We start from the raw sequence: 15155 nt of genomic DNA, 5'->3' as shown, positions 1-15155 counted from the left end.
TCAGACTTCAATTCTATTTGGTAATGTCTGATTTCATTTAACCATTTTTGTATTTTGATCCAGTATTTTTTAATTTCCGGGCAAAGCCACCATACATGGAAGAAGATACCTTCCACCTTTTTACATTTCCAGCAATTACGGTTTAAGTTTGGAAACATTTTTGCAAGTCTTTTGGGGTTTTTTCCCCCTTTGCTAAAATGGGCATGGGCGTGGCCAGCACCTGACACATCTAGCCCAGGGCCTGCGAGTTTGACAGCCCTGACCTAAACATTCTATGAAGTTCTGAAATACCTGAAAGGATGTGTCATCAAAGGCTCATACCTATTGCTGTTCTTCCAGCATGCAGGACCTTACTGCATTTAAGTACAAATTCTACTTGAATAGGAATAATTAGGAAGGGTTTATTTTAATTTGAATTAGACTAGATGGCTAAAATGAACCTTTTTGATTGGTATTCTGTGGGTTAATTATAATGTCATCTAATACGAAACTTTTCTGTGTTTTGCTATTAAGTGTCTGTATTCCATATAACTGTATTTGAGCAACCGCATTAATGTTTCATTTCATTACAATTGGTCTATTTTGCTGCAGAAAGTCACAATCAGCGTGGAAGACCAAGCTGCGTCGCAGTGGAAGATTGTGAAAGTGAGGGTGGGAACATGATCAGTCAGACAGTTGCTATGGCCATTGCAGGAACCTCTGTCCCACAACTCACCCGGCCTACCAGTTTTCTCCTCACATCAACGGTACAAAAACATCTTCCTTCAAAAGATCTATGTATAAATAAATATTTGGGAATCTGCATTCAAGGAACAAGAAGACTCGGTGAAAGCCATGAAATGATGCCACTATTCTTAACATATTTCATGAAAACTAAAGAATGAATCATCCAGGTCATGGCTGTCCCAAATGTACTTTTTTTTTTTTTCAAAAGGCAACTGGACTGATTTTTGTTGTTTTTCTTTGTAAACGTTTCACTTCAGAACTAAAAAAAGCTTCTTGGATGAGAAGTGAAATATCTTTAGGGAAAAACAAAGTCCAGTTGCCTTTTGAAAAAGCACCTTTGGGACAATCAGGATATAACATTTCTCTTCATTTTGAAACTTGTTGAAAGACTTGTCCATACCTTGCTATTTATTTAGCACATTGCATATCATACATGGACTAGCAGTACATATTAAAATTTCACATGGATTAGTAAAACACAATAAAATATAAATGTTAAAAGGATCTGTGTTCAAATATCAATGTCTAGGCCCATGATGGTGAACCTATGGCATGTGCTGCAAGAGGCATGCAGAGTCATTTCTGCCGGCATGCGAGAGGTCACCTGGAACAGCCTCACTGCACGTGTGTGTGTGCCCCCGCCACCTAGCTGGTTGTCGGGTATCTGCTGCACATGTGTGGGGGAGACGCGTGTGTGAGAGATGCGCACACATGTACAAGGGTGGGGAATGCGCAGGGGGACGGAGGATTGCGCGCCCATTGCATTATAGGTGGAGACACGCGCATGCACTTTCAGCACGCGACAAGCAAAAGGTTAGCCATCACTGGTCTAGGCCATTCAGGCACTGAATCTCAGCATTGTTTATATATATTTTTTAAAAAATCAGATCCCGAATTGGTATATGCCCCCAGCTTATTGCTGGTCACAATGTGATCTACAGTTTGACATAGGATCCCACAGTCTGGGGGGGAGATACTGTGACCCATTTATACAGAGTCTGGTAGATTGTCCAAATCTTATAAGTTAATACTAAGCAGGATGGCATTAGGTCAGTGATCCCCAACCTTTTTATGCCGCTGCCCGGTACGGCATCAGCTGGGCGCCGCGGCCCGGTACCGCCTCAGCTGGGCGCCGCCATCTTTTTGATGAAAAGTGGTTCCGGTGACCTCACCGGAAGCACTTTTTCATCAAAGATGGCGCTTAGCGCCCGGTGAGCTTTTCTGGGTAGAAATGGCTTTCTACCCGGAAAAGCTCACCGAAGCGCAGCGCCGCCATCTTTTTTGATGAAAGCTTCCGTGAGCTTTCTACCCGAAAAGCTCACCGGAAGCACTTTTTCATCAAAAAAGATGGCGCCAGCAAACCAGCGGCCCGGTAGGACTTGTTCCATCGGACGGCACGGTCCGCGACCGGTGGTTGGGGACCCTGCATTAGGTCTATCTGAATAGCTTGCATCCCTTTTTTGAAATCTGCAAAAGAACATAACAATTTTCTTTAGTTGGACGAGATTTATTTCGGGACCAAACTGGTAACCACAGTTTTGATCTGTTCTATCTCTGAATGCAGGCCAGCAGGCAACACTCAACATTTTCAGCTGATTCCAGTCGAAACCTTTTGATCTGTCTCTTATGGGTCCTGAAGAATGCTGACGAAAGTGTTCTGCAGAAATGGTTCACAGATCTGTCTGTGTTGCAGCTCAATCGCTTGTTGGATTTGCTTTATTTATGCATTTCCTGCTTTGAATATAAGGTAAAATAACACTGCCTACTTAAAAATGTGCACCTTTGACTGGAAATGGGCCTTCTTCAAATGTTTGCACGATGTAGGTCTTTAAATTGTATTGGAGGTTGAGCTCTTTTTCAGACACATAGGCTTTTGTTGATACTGCATGATTTTCTTGAGAGCCTGAATTGCACTGAATATTTCCAGAAAATACTTAATGACACATAAACTGAATAGCTTTGCTTCCTCATAAGAATTATAATGAGTGCACTTAGCTGGAAGATTCCTGTACTGTAATTGCAAATTCAAGATTCTGAGAATAGTAACACTGACAGTTAAAGCAGATTTGTATTAATATTGTAAATATGTGTGTCAAATTTATTTGTTTATTTATACGGCAGATTTATATATGGCTGCTCATTTCAAATATGTTACTTTGGACAGGTAATATTAAAAATGATTAAAACAAATTAAAAATACTGTTTTCTGTTAAATTCTGTTCTAAAATAGTATTTTTCCTCCCAATACTTTTATATATTCCTCACTTTGTAAGTTTCTCTCTGGATGAAACAAGAGCAACTCTGGTTTCTCCTCTAACATTACTTGCATTTTACAGGCTTCCCCATCTTTTTAATATTTATTTTTTAGAAAGAACTTCTAATTTTTAGAAAGAAAATGTTCTTCTTTTATATTCTTGTCATTTTGTGAAATATCTAGGGGAAGAAAGTGTTTGAAAGAATGAACAGTCTGACTTTTAAGAAGTCAAAAGATATGCGGGCCAAACTTGAAGAAGCTATACTTGGGAGCATTGGGGCCAGGCAAGAAATGGTACGAAGAAGCAGAGGACAATTGGGTGAGTGGACTGTTGCTTTTATACTTGAAATAAGAAGAGTTCCTATCGTTGCATTATCCCTTCCAATCAGGGGTGGGCAATTAATTTTCCAAAATGGCCACATGGACTGTTGGGCTGGGCCGAACTAATAGGTGTGTAGGCCTGCATGCACGTACATATATAAATTGAAAGAAAAAGTTGCCTTCAAAATAAAAGCAATTCACATGGGCTGCACAAAGGGCTGGATGTCGGCCAGGGAGCTGTAAAATGCTCAAGTCTGCCTCATGAAAATTCTATGTGATGAACACCAAATGTCTTCCATTTGTTAATATACCTACTCATGATGAGAAGGATAGAGAGAGGGAGAGGGAGAGAGGGAGGGAGAGAAAACACTGATTAATTCATTCCTTATGCCACTGAGGCAGTCTTTATCATTGTACTAAGTTATACCTGGGAAACTAAACAGTAACACTTACCAAAATTTATTATTGCTTGGGTAAAGATAAAGATTTCCCCTGTCCAGTCGTGTCCAACTCTTTAAGGGTCAACAATCATCTCTGTTTCTTAGCCAAGGGAGCTTTAGATTCAGCTTTGTCTGAAGACATTCTGTGATTGTGTGACCAGCAAGGCACACGGAATGCCATTAACTTCCCATCAAAGGGGTACCTACTTATCTACTCACCTTTGCAGGCTTTCGAACTGCTAGGTTGGCAGGAATTGCATAGGAACAGTTGTCCTATTTTGAATCACTTCATAGCCCCATGTTAAATATTACAATTCCATGGCAGAAAGAAGTCCTTCTGGAAGTGCTTTTGGAAGTCAAGAGAACCTGAGGTGGCGGAAGGACATGACGCATTGGAGGCAGAACACTGAAAAACTTGACAAGTAATGTCATCTTTTCCTAATTAGGTTAATAGATTGAGCAACTGGCATACAACATATGGAGACTTTGTTGTCTCCTTTGAAGTTTTGTGGGCTACAATATGGAAAGATTTAGAAAGGATTTCTCACCTTATGGCTTTGAAAGGGGTTAAATGCCTGTGTAAGCTATGTTTAAAGCAATTTTATTGCGGTGTATCTGGGAATAAGATATTGAACTCAATGGGACTTCTGAATAGACCTGTTGGATTATATTAAGTTATGCTATTACAGGTAGTCCTTGACTTACAACCACAATTTAACCCCAAATTTCTGTTTGCTAAGTGAGACAGTTGTTAAGTGAATCTTGCCCCATTTTACAACCTTTCTTGCCACAATTGTTAAGGGAATCATTGTGGTTGTTAAGGTAGTAACATGGTTGTTAAATGAATCTGGCTTTGCCATTGACTTTGCTTGTCAGAAGGTTGTAAGAGGGGATCACGTTGACCATAAATATGTAAATATGAGTCAGTTGCCATTGTCTGCATTTTGATCAAATGGCCATGGGGATGCTGCAATGGCATAATTGTGAATAACAATCATAAGTCATTTTTTTTCAATGATGTTGCAACTTCGAATGCTCACTAAATGAACTGTGATAAGTCGAGGACTACCTGTGTAAGAAAGTAATCTTTGCTGTAGTAAAAACTGATATGGCATCCTATTAGATACAGCCAAGAGCCATAAATTGTACATGCAGGAAATAGATACGTCATCAATCACTTCGTCCATTAGAGCATTCTGGAGTTTAAAAGTTGCTTCTTTCTAATCCATGACTTTAATTATTTTTCTACATGTGCTGTATTTTTAGAAGCCACAAACCGATCAGGTATTGTAGCATTGGTATCCTGCTATGGGTTTTATTTTGTTTTGTTTTTCAGTTGTAACTTTGTACCTTTGCCTATTTTGTTATTGCAGCTGTGTTTTTTGATGCTTTGCAGAGGTTTTATATGCCTGTGTGTTACTGCAGTTATTGTTATATCAGGAATTGCTGGAATTTGGAACATTGGGGTTAATTAGCTATAAAAATAGAGCTTTGCCTGGCTGGCTGGCTGGCTGGCATGCTGTTTATCCCAAGATCCTGGTAGACTGAGATGCTTTGCAGAAGTTGTTTTGTAAAATTATTGGCTATCAAAGAGAGTGTGTATATATACTGCTACAAAAATTTTTCCTGTTCTGTAGCACGAGGCATGTCTGTATTATGTGATTATTGCATATCTAGCATATGGTCTCATAATCCCTTAACATCTCTGATAAGGGTCAGAAACAGCTCTATATGCCAAATGAATTGTATCTTTAATACCTTTTTAATTTGCTATAGATGAGATTCTGGAAAAAATTGACAAGAGAGCCCAGGGGCCCTGCCATGGACCACCACCAATGGGGGATCCGCTACTGTGCCAAGGGCTAAATTAGCTCCAAGGATATTTCTCAAGGATTGCATGATGTCATAGGACATATTTATTTATAAGAAATGTATTTTTCTGCTGGAACAATATTTATGCTATAGACTACATAATTAATAAATCTGTTGCCCTGATCTGGGTAAATCTTGCAGCAGTTAAAAGTGGTAGATGGAGATTAAAACAATCTGTAATGAGAAAGACGCAGAGGGTAAGGAAATCACCTCTTCTTTCTCAGCCCCAGAATTATTTGAGGTAAAGGAGATTTTAGAAAGTGAGTGATCACAATATATTAAGGACCTGAGTTACTTACTAATTTCTGAAAACAATTTTCTTGATCACAGAACCATTAATTTGAAAGCCAAACATACAAAGATGTATTGCAGAGCACCCAAAAAGAGTGCTGTAATATCTGGACCCCAGGTTCATGTCATGTGGATTTGAGCCAGTCTTGATACTTTCCAGTTGTGTAGTCTTTAACTTCCAGAATTCTCAGCAATGGCTGTGGTTTTATAAGACCAGTAGAAGTCAGTATGGATCAGGACCAGCTTCTACTATGAAACAATAAAATTCTTCACTTAAAATCAAACTTACGCTGCTTTTCTTCTGAGGTATTTAGCATTGACATTCCACAGACAACTGGAGATTGTCCGCAACTCGTTTGGAGTAGTGTGATGTACTGTTTATGAGGAATCATTATCAGATTTTAAAAAGCAGGTATCATTTAAGAATAGGATAGAAAAACAAAGGTATCTGCCAGATGCACATTTCCATTTTTACTAACCAGATATTTTAGGAAGACACTTATTCACACAGCACCACCCTGTGTTCACATTATGAAATATGGAAAGCCATTTTCACTGATACAAATATCATGTTGGGGTTTTTTTTCAACTTAAAAGAGATTTAAAATTGTACTGACAGAATGGTTACACGTTTAATCATTCTTTTCAGCTAAAGAAACAGTGGTATCATTTAGTCTTTTGACCTAGTAGGAAAACTAAAAGAAAAATGTAACAATATAAGGCACGGTGGGACGAGGAATATAAAATAATCATCCTTGTGCTATAAAAACAAAATCTGGGAATGTTTTAACAGTCTCAGTAACATCAGAAGCAGTTGCAAAAACAATCCGGTGAAGCTGCAACTGGGTTGTTTCCCTAGCAACATTTGAAAGAATAGTGGATTAATGAAAACCTAAATTATAAGTATGTAAAAATCTATTAACGGGCAGCAAAAAGATTGCTTAAGCTTTCTGGTTCCATTTCAATCACAATATTATCCCATTTAGGCTAGCCATTATCTGTTTAAGCCAATAATTTGTCTTTTTTCATCTCTATATATGTATGCATTTGCCTGCATTTTATCTGTATTTGCCAGAAAAAATGTTTCTCCAAAATAGCTAGATTATTGGTCCATCCAGCCCAATTTTACTCCTTGGAAGTGTTGCTGTTCTGCAACATCTTCAAATCCCAAGCACGATTTAAAAACTTGCGAAAAGACAACAAGACACATATTAGTTGTTTTATTTTCTCCTTTTTTGAACTATTTTTATATTGTAGGAGGGGTTTTAGGAGGCATGCTATTTTCCAAGCAGAATGACATTTGTTTTCCTTTGTTTTATGTCTTGAAGGAACATGGATTTTTAGTGTATATTTTACTTCTATTAGGTCCCGGGCAGAGATTGAACATGAAGCACTTATTGATGGTAACTTGGCAACAGAAGCCAATCTGATCATATTGGATACTTTAGAGATAATTGTGCAGGTGAGGATGCTAAGGAGTATTTGACATGGTTTCTAATGACCTGGATACAACATGTGTTGTTTCTGTAAAAAAAAAAAATTCAGAATGCAAAATTCTACAAAAACATGTTGCAAACCGATCGACATCACAGCTGGCTTGGTAAATAAGCCAATCGTTGATACTAACTTGTTATGAAGAAAGCTACGTTTCTTAAGCGACCACAAAAATATGAGAGTTTCATCTTCCATGCAAACCTAGAGAGGAAAGAGGATTGCCTTGATGGTTACATAAGCAACCAAGAGGGAAACATTGCTTGGGTCCAATTGATGGGGGTAGATTTCTTGTCCTGGTCTAGGGAGGTTCAGACTTATTGGGTATCTTGCCAAAGCCAGTGAGACAGTCTTCTGTCATTTAGATTCATGAAGACCTTCTGCTCCACTGTGTTCATTGCAGCAGTAGGTAAAAATCATTTTCTTCATCTGCAACCAATATAGAAACTAAGTAAAATATTGGAGGCAGAGTAGTTATCACTTTCTTTCATATAATTCCTGATCCCCTCTGCTAACTATGTATGCTGAGAATGCTGGTTATAGGTAGTCCTCAACTTACAACAATGATTGAGAGCAAAATTTTCATTGCTAAGGGCAGTTGTAAAGCATGATTGCATTGGTCAGCGGCAGTAATCTCTACAGCCCTAATTGCTGCCATTAACTGAATCCCATTGTTGTTAGGCCGAGCAACGTCATGACAGATATCCACAGCCAAATTCAGTTGCAAGTCCCAGGCTGGCAGGCAGGTAAAAGGATGCTCTCGGCAGACAGAATGAGGAGATATGGGGAGGTGCACAAGGCAAGATTAGGGAAGGTGTGGGGGAGTCACGGTGAGGGTGGAAGGGCTGTGCGAGAGCACAATTTGGGGAGGGTGTGCAAGAGTCTAAGGGGGTGCATAAGAGGCAGAGTATTGTTCAAGAAGAGTGTGAGAGACTGCAAGGAATGTACATGAGGGTGGGGAGGTACGCAAGAGGCACATCATAGGTTAATGCTATTCAAGGGCGCAAGGGAGGCATGGTGTGGATTGGTAAGATTGTGCGAGAGTGCAAGGGTATGTGCAAGAGGCACAGCACAGGTTAAGGAGAGAGCAAGAGAATGACATGTCATGGACTGAGTGCGAGGGGATATGTGGATAGCTGGGGCAACACAAGTGTAGCACGCGTCTGGGAGACTTACCCCAGTGCCTAGTGAAGTTCCCTGCAAGTTTCCCCACAGAACTTCTGGGGAGTCAGTGGAGAAGATTGAAAATGTAAATTGTTTTCATGAAGCGCTGCAACTGGTTGCAAGTGTGCCAAGCTCCCAGACTGCAATCACTTAATTGGTGTATGTGTAATATGCTGCGACAACGGGAACTCTGAGGGCTGCTCCTAACCAACATTCATTCATGCCATCATATTCACTTGAATGAATAGTGATAGGTCAACGATTATCTTATATAATCCTTCCAATCTGGCAGGATTGCAACAGTTCTCATGTATGACAGTCACAGGCCCAACAGGCTAAGAAATGTTTGAACATAAAATGAAAGGAAGTTTGGTGAAATTTCTTCTGTTTTTATTATTCATTGGTTTCATCAGTTTGCTTCCTTGTAAATAACAATTCCCGCAATTTGTATTTATTAACCAAATATTTCCATATTGCTGGGAATTCTCCTCAAGCAAATACGCATAAGATTGAAAATATATCGATATTTTCTCCTTCCTTGCTGTAGAATATAAACTTTTGAGCTTTTAATCATCAAACTTCTCAGTTGTTAGCCTCTGGGGCAGTATTTTCTCAAACTCAGCAAGTTTAAGATGCGTGAACTGCAACTCCCAGAATTCCTCAGCTAGTCTAACACTGCTCTGGGGGATAAGCTTGTGTGTTGTTGAAGATCTGCTTCAGTCCTCTTCAGCATATGCTTCAGAGTGCATAGGACTAGTTTTATTGCCCTGAGTATGCTTAGTATTTCCCATAATGGTTCTTTGAGAACAACAGTCCCATCCCAGCTCTTGTGACTGGGCTATAGATGCCTCAGAATGAGGATTAGCTTTTCATTGTGCATTTACAGCACTTCACTTTAAAATGATTTTTTTGACTGCTTCTGATGCCCTGTTGTCTTTGACTACAGACGGTTTCGGTGACTGAATCCAAGGAAAGTATTCTTGGTGGGGTACTGAAGGCTCTTCTACATAGCATGGCTTGCAATCAGAGCGCTCTTTATCTCCAGCATTGCTTCGCTACTCAAAGAGCTTTAGTCTCAAAGGTGAGTGTTTTGAAAATAGAGTACCGAGTGAGGAGGTTTTATTTAATTTTGGGACTGAGACAGACTAATCTAAATTCAATAGCTCAAAGTACGTTACCATTCCTTGCCACTCTTGAATGAGCTTACTTTGCACCCGGGACAGCTTTACTTCCACGGTTTCTGCAAGCAAAACTCAACTGAAGGCTTGCTTTACTTGGACTGGTGAGCAGGGGATCCCAGGAAAGATGAGAGCAGATAATTAGCATTGTAGTACAAATAAAGTACCGTGTTTCTCACAAAATAAGGCCGGGCCTTATTTTTTTTTGACCCCCGAAAAAACGGCTAGGCCGTCTTTTGACTTAATTTCCTCCCCACCTAGAGCGGCCCAAATGCACTTCCCTTGCCGCGAGGCTGCTTCTATTGGCCGACGAAAGCTCCTTTGAACACAGAGTCCCCAGCCGCTTCGGGGCGTGGCATGGCTGCCCGTGTCCCCTCACCTTTAGGCAGTCTCTTTCGGGCAATGGAAGCTCCCCAAGTGCAGTCACCAGCCACTTTGATCGGCCGGTAGAAGTGGCCTCGGGGCGAGTGCACACACACACTCCCCTTGCCGCAAGGCCGCTTCTGTCGGCTGATGAAAGCTCCCAGAAGGCAGAGTCCCCAGCTGCTTCAGGGTGTGGCATGGCTGCCCGTGTCCCTCGCCTTTAGGCAGTCTCTTTCGGGCGATAGAAGCTCCCAAGTGCAGTCACCAGCCACTTCGATCGGCCGGTAGAAGCGGCCTCGGGGCAAGTACACACACACTCCCTCGCCCGAGGCCGCTTCTACTGGCCGATCGAAGTGGCTGGTGACTGCAGTTGGGGAGCTTCCATCGCCCGAAAGAGACTGCCTAAAGGCGAGGGGACACGGGCAGCCATGCCATGCCCCGAAGCAGCTGGGGACTCTGCCTTCTGGGAGGTTCTATCGGCTATCGGGGTATTCTAGCCTAGGCTACCTGCAGGGCACTCCTAAAGGCAAGTTTTCTCCCCATCCCCCCACCCTTCCCCCCATTTCTCTTCACCTCGTGTAGTTCTAACAAACGATGTGAGAAATGGCGGGGAAACGTATGGTTTAAATAAGCCTAAATATTGGGGGCAGGGCTTAATTTCACCTCATGCCTAGAAATCATGCTGGGCCTTCCTATTGGTGTATTGTTGGAGAAACACAGTAGAATCATCTTGATATTTGGAACACTCATTGTTTCTAGCTTTTGTTGAATGACGTGCCTCTTATCCTGCCATTTTAGTTCCCAGAACTGCTGTTTGAAGAAGAGACTGAGCAATGTGCCGATCTATGCCTCCGACTCCTGCGCCACTGCAGCAGTAGCATTAGCACGATACGGTCCCATGCCAGTGCCTCTCTGTATCTCCTCATGAGGCAAAACTTTGAGATTGGAAATGTGAGTACATTATTTCTGAAAGCGCACAGATTATCTACATCAGCAGTCCCCAACCTTGGCAGCTTGGCGGCTCAGCCCGGGTGGGGGGGGGAGAGGAGAACTGGGCTGCACAAATGGTGGGCCGGCGTGCATGCGTACAGCTCAACATGCACAAGTTGCGCTGTGGGTGCATGTGAATGCACACTGGCCTGTCACTCATGCAAGTCAAACTGCGTGCGTGCATCTGCCCTCCACTCATGCGGCCTGGTTCCAAATAGCCCAGGCCCAGTAGTGAGCTGAGGCCTGGGGGTTGGGGACCCCAATCTAAATTGTGGGGTGTCTGGAATTATGGAAGGAGGGACATCTCCTCTAAAATGAGAATTTCAGTAGCCTTGTGCTGACTAAAAGACTTGTATTAGACTTGATGGATATCAAGTAAAATCTCTTGCCTTCTCTGTCACAGTGCCTCCTCTCTGGAATAGCATCCCCCTATCTATAGATTTGTATAGCTCCCACCCTGATGATATTCCAAATCTCCACTATTCTCCCCATCTATGGAATAGGGAGGTTGTGAAGCCATGTTGGTATTTGAAGTTTTTTGCCTGAGATGTATAGTTTTTTTAGTCTTCTGGATGTACATAATCAGTTTCCCTGTCTTATTGCTTCTTTCTTTTAACAATATAAACATCTGGAGTCGGATGGCTTCAAAATCATATAACTAAATCAATACATAAATATTATTCTTATCTCTTTCTTAAAGCAAGAACAAGTAAACTTTTGGTACTTAGGAAGTCATGTAGGCTGGGAGGGGATGGACAATTATATTTCTTTTTCACCAGTGGGGATATAGCTAACTTCTTTTTCTTCTACTTTGTTCACTTGGTTTAACATATCCATCTTAATTTTGTGCTGAATAACTTTAGGTAAAAATGTGTTACTTTCATTTGATGCTCTATCACCCACATTTAATAGTTCGGTCTTGGAGAACCTCAGGTACTAGGAGAAAGAGTGGTGGGCAGTGCTGAGATTCAAATTTTTTTTACTACCGGTTCTGTGGGCGTGGCTTGGTGGGCATGGCAGGGGAAGGATACTGTAAAATCTCCATTCCCTTCCCACTCCTGGGGGAGGGTTACTGCAAAATCCCCATTCCCCCCCCACCCCACTAACCTGCTTCCCAGCTCCCTTCTCCTGTGCAGAGCGACAAAAGAAGACCCAGCCGATCAGCTGGGACTTGGGAGGCAGAGAATAGATGGGGGCGGAGTCAGTCAGAGGTGGTGTTTGCCGGTTCTCCGAACGACTCAAAATTTCCGCTACCAGAACTGGTCAGAACCTACTGATTACCACCTCTGATGTTGGGGGAGTATGGTTTAGATGCCTCTCACAAGATTATTTTCTGCTTTTGGGTTTATGAAATTTATAAAGCTTTTCTAATAAGAAACTTACTAACAGATTAATGACTTAGGGGTAATTTGTCTGTTTCAGAACTTTGCTAGAGTGAAAATGCAGGTGACAATGTCACTCTCGTCTCTAGTGGGAACCTCTCAAAATTTTAATGAAGAGTTTCTGAGACGTTCTCTGAAGACCATTTTGACTTATGCTGAAGAGGATCTGGAATTAAAGGAGACAACCTTCCCTGACCAGGTTTGAAAAAATTATCAGCGTGGAAAAGTGCAAGTAATCTTTGCTTAATGACCATTCAATGTTATGACGGACTCCCCCCCAAATTACTTAATGCCATCCTCAAAGTTATGTGTGCTACACAGACCTATCCCTGAGGTCACCTGTGGCACTTGGGATCCAGCTTGCATTTATGATCAATTGCAGCATCCTGTAGTCATAGGACAGCTATTTGGGATGTGTCTTTCTGGTTTTCAGTCAAAATACGCCCGTTAGGGAGAATGGATTTACTTAACGATCATGTGGTTCACTTAATGACCACAAGAGTCATTTAACAAACATGTTGACGCAGTTTATGACCATAGTAAAATCAGCCATAAAATTGAGCCATTAACGATCACAACACCTTAAAACCAAAATATCAGAATAATGGTGATTATTCATTTCATTTATTAAATTTATATGCCACCCATCTTACTCTTGAGGTGACTTTGGGTGACTATTATTGAGAACTACCTTTAAGTGTATTTAATTCCTTAGAGATGTCTTGTATCAATATTTAAGAGCTTGGTGCTTTGACAAAATTGTAAGTAAAGAACCCTGAAACTACTTCATAAAGCAACAGGATTCCCTTGCTTTAAACCACAATGTAGCTCAGTCCAATAACAGTTCTACAGGTCCTCTGATACTTACAACACTTAGTAGTAATTTCTGTGCATGTGCAGGAATTTCTTACAACTTTTGCAATTGCTGGGCTATGGGAAGTGATGCAAAGCAGCTTATTAATGGTAATCAGATTGTCTGTTTGCTTTGATAGGGTAAACGCAACATGAAGCAGCTTGTTCAGGCAAATCAAAGCTGCCATTCATAGACTGAAAATCCTCAATTTTCAGTCTATGTGCTTTTAGATTTAGTGAAAAAAACAAAAAAAAATTTTTTAGCATAACAAGTGTTCATTCTCAGAAGATCTAATCGATGCAGAATCTTAGAAGAGTTACTGATGCAAAAATGTGAAGTCAATATTTAGTCATAGAAAATGTAAAGTAACATTTCTGGAAGTCAGCACAGAAAGTTGAAGTTAAAATTAAATGGGTGTATTGACTCAGGTTGTGGTTTGGATATAAACATCACTTTCAGAATTGGTTGAAATTCAAATTCACTTTTCAATTCAGATTGTAAATGTCTTTTGCAAAATTTTGACTTTCTCCCCCCAGCTTTAGTAGTTTATATGGGGCAGGGGAAATAATGATTTGGGGCTCAGTAGAAACCTGATATCTGATACAATGAATGACAATACAAAATTTGAATAAGACAAGTAATTCTAAACCAGACTAAACTAATGATGAATCTTTTTGGTTCTGTTAAAGTTTGCTATCAGGCTTTGAGCAATGAGTGAATGATATATCAACAGATTAATATATATAAAGAAGTATGATTTCATTTCTTTCGTCTTTCAAATTTTCAGGTACAGGATCTTGTGTTCAATCTCCATATGATCCTCTCGGATACAGTTAAAATGAAGGAACACCAGGAAGATCCAGAAATGCTAATTGACTTGATGTACAGGTAGGATTAAGGGAGTTCGCCTCTCTCTCAGAAAAATCGCAGGCAAAGAAATACACATTAACATGAATCTTCTGGCTTTTCCAAAACTAGGATTGCAAAAGGATATCAGAATTCCCCAGATCTTCGACTAACCTGGCTGCAGAACATGGCTGGAAAACACTCCGCTAGAAATAACCACGCCGAATCGGCCCAGTGTTTGGTTCACTCTGCAGCTTTGGTGGCTGAATATCTAAGCATGCTGGAGGACCGGAAATATCTCCCTGTGGGATGTGTTACATTTCAGGTATTTTGTTTTTTTTTTAAATTTCTCAGATTACAAAACTGGATTGTACAGGGCAGTCCTCGACTTACAGCAGTTCCTTTAGTGATCATTCGAAGTTCCAATGGCACTGCACAAAGTGACTTATATGACCATTTTTCACACTTATGACCATTGCAGTTTCCCCATGTACACGTGACCAAAATTCAAACACTTTGGCAATTGACTCATATTTGTGACAGTTGCAGTGTCCCAGGTCATGTGATCACTTTTTGTGACCTTCTGACAAAGTTGACGGGGAAGCAGATTCACTTAACAGCCATGTTGTTAACTTAACAATTGTGGCAAGAAAGGTGGTAAAATGGTGGCAAAACTCATTTAGCAACAGTCTTGCTTTAGCAACAGTGAGTTTGGGCTCAATTGCGGTTGTAAGTCAAAGACTACCTGTATTCCTACCTTAGCTTCAGGAAGTAACAAGACTTGCCCCTTGGGAAATCTGTTTGATTTAAATCCAGTGATCTCTCAGTGACTACTGACTCTCCCATAATGCTTCACTTTAAGAACATTCTCTTGATATTCCTGGTAGGAAAGCTACTTGTATATTTCTCCATTTGCAGGGGTCTTCCCAGTGGAATGTATATTATGCACACGGCGTATATTAGAACTACACCTCCCAAAATGTC

At 40.9% G+C, this 15155-nt stretch overlaps 1 protein-coding gene across 8 annotated transcripts in view; it reads left to right on the top strand.

Annotated features, from left to right (window-relative positions):
• The window catches only part of DOCK7 (dedicator of cytokinesis 7), a 125364-nt gene that overhangs the window by 85142 nt on the left and 25067 nt on the right, over positions 1–15155 (top strand). For all 8 annotated transcript variants that reach the window (XM_087960386.1, XM_087960385.1, XM_087960384.1 and 5 more), the window contains 10 exons: positions 592–746; positions 2291–2473; positions 3164–3299; positions 4067–4163; positions 7270–7366; positions 9506–9640; positions 10899–11051; positions 12513–12671; positions 14113–14213; positions 14304–14496. In XM_087960386.1, the coding sequence (XP_087816512.1) occupies positions 592–746; positions 2291–2473; positions 3164–3299; positions 4067–4163; positions 7270–7366; positions 9506–9640; positions 10899–11051; positions 12513–12671; positions 14113–14213; positions 14304–14496 (1409 nt within the window). The remainder of the gene's footprint in view (positions 1–591; positions 747–2290; positions 2474–3163; positions 3300–4066; positions 4164–7269; positions 7367–9505; positions 9641–10898; positions 11052–12512; positions 12672–14112; positions 14214–14303; positions 14497–15155) is intronic.

This window comes from Notechis scutatus, chromosome 3 (genome assembly GCF_049901735.1).
Source record: "Notechis scutatus isolate UNSWTSFEM ecotype Mainland chromosome 3, rNotScu1.2, whole genome shotgun sequence".
NCBI lineage: Eukaryota > Metazoa > Chordata > Lepidosauria > Squamata > Elapidae > Notechis > Notechis scutatus.
The sequence above is the reverse complement of the archived record's forward strand: the minus strand, read 5'-3'. Positions and strand labels throughout refer to the sequence as shown.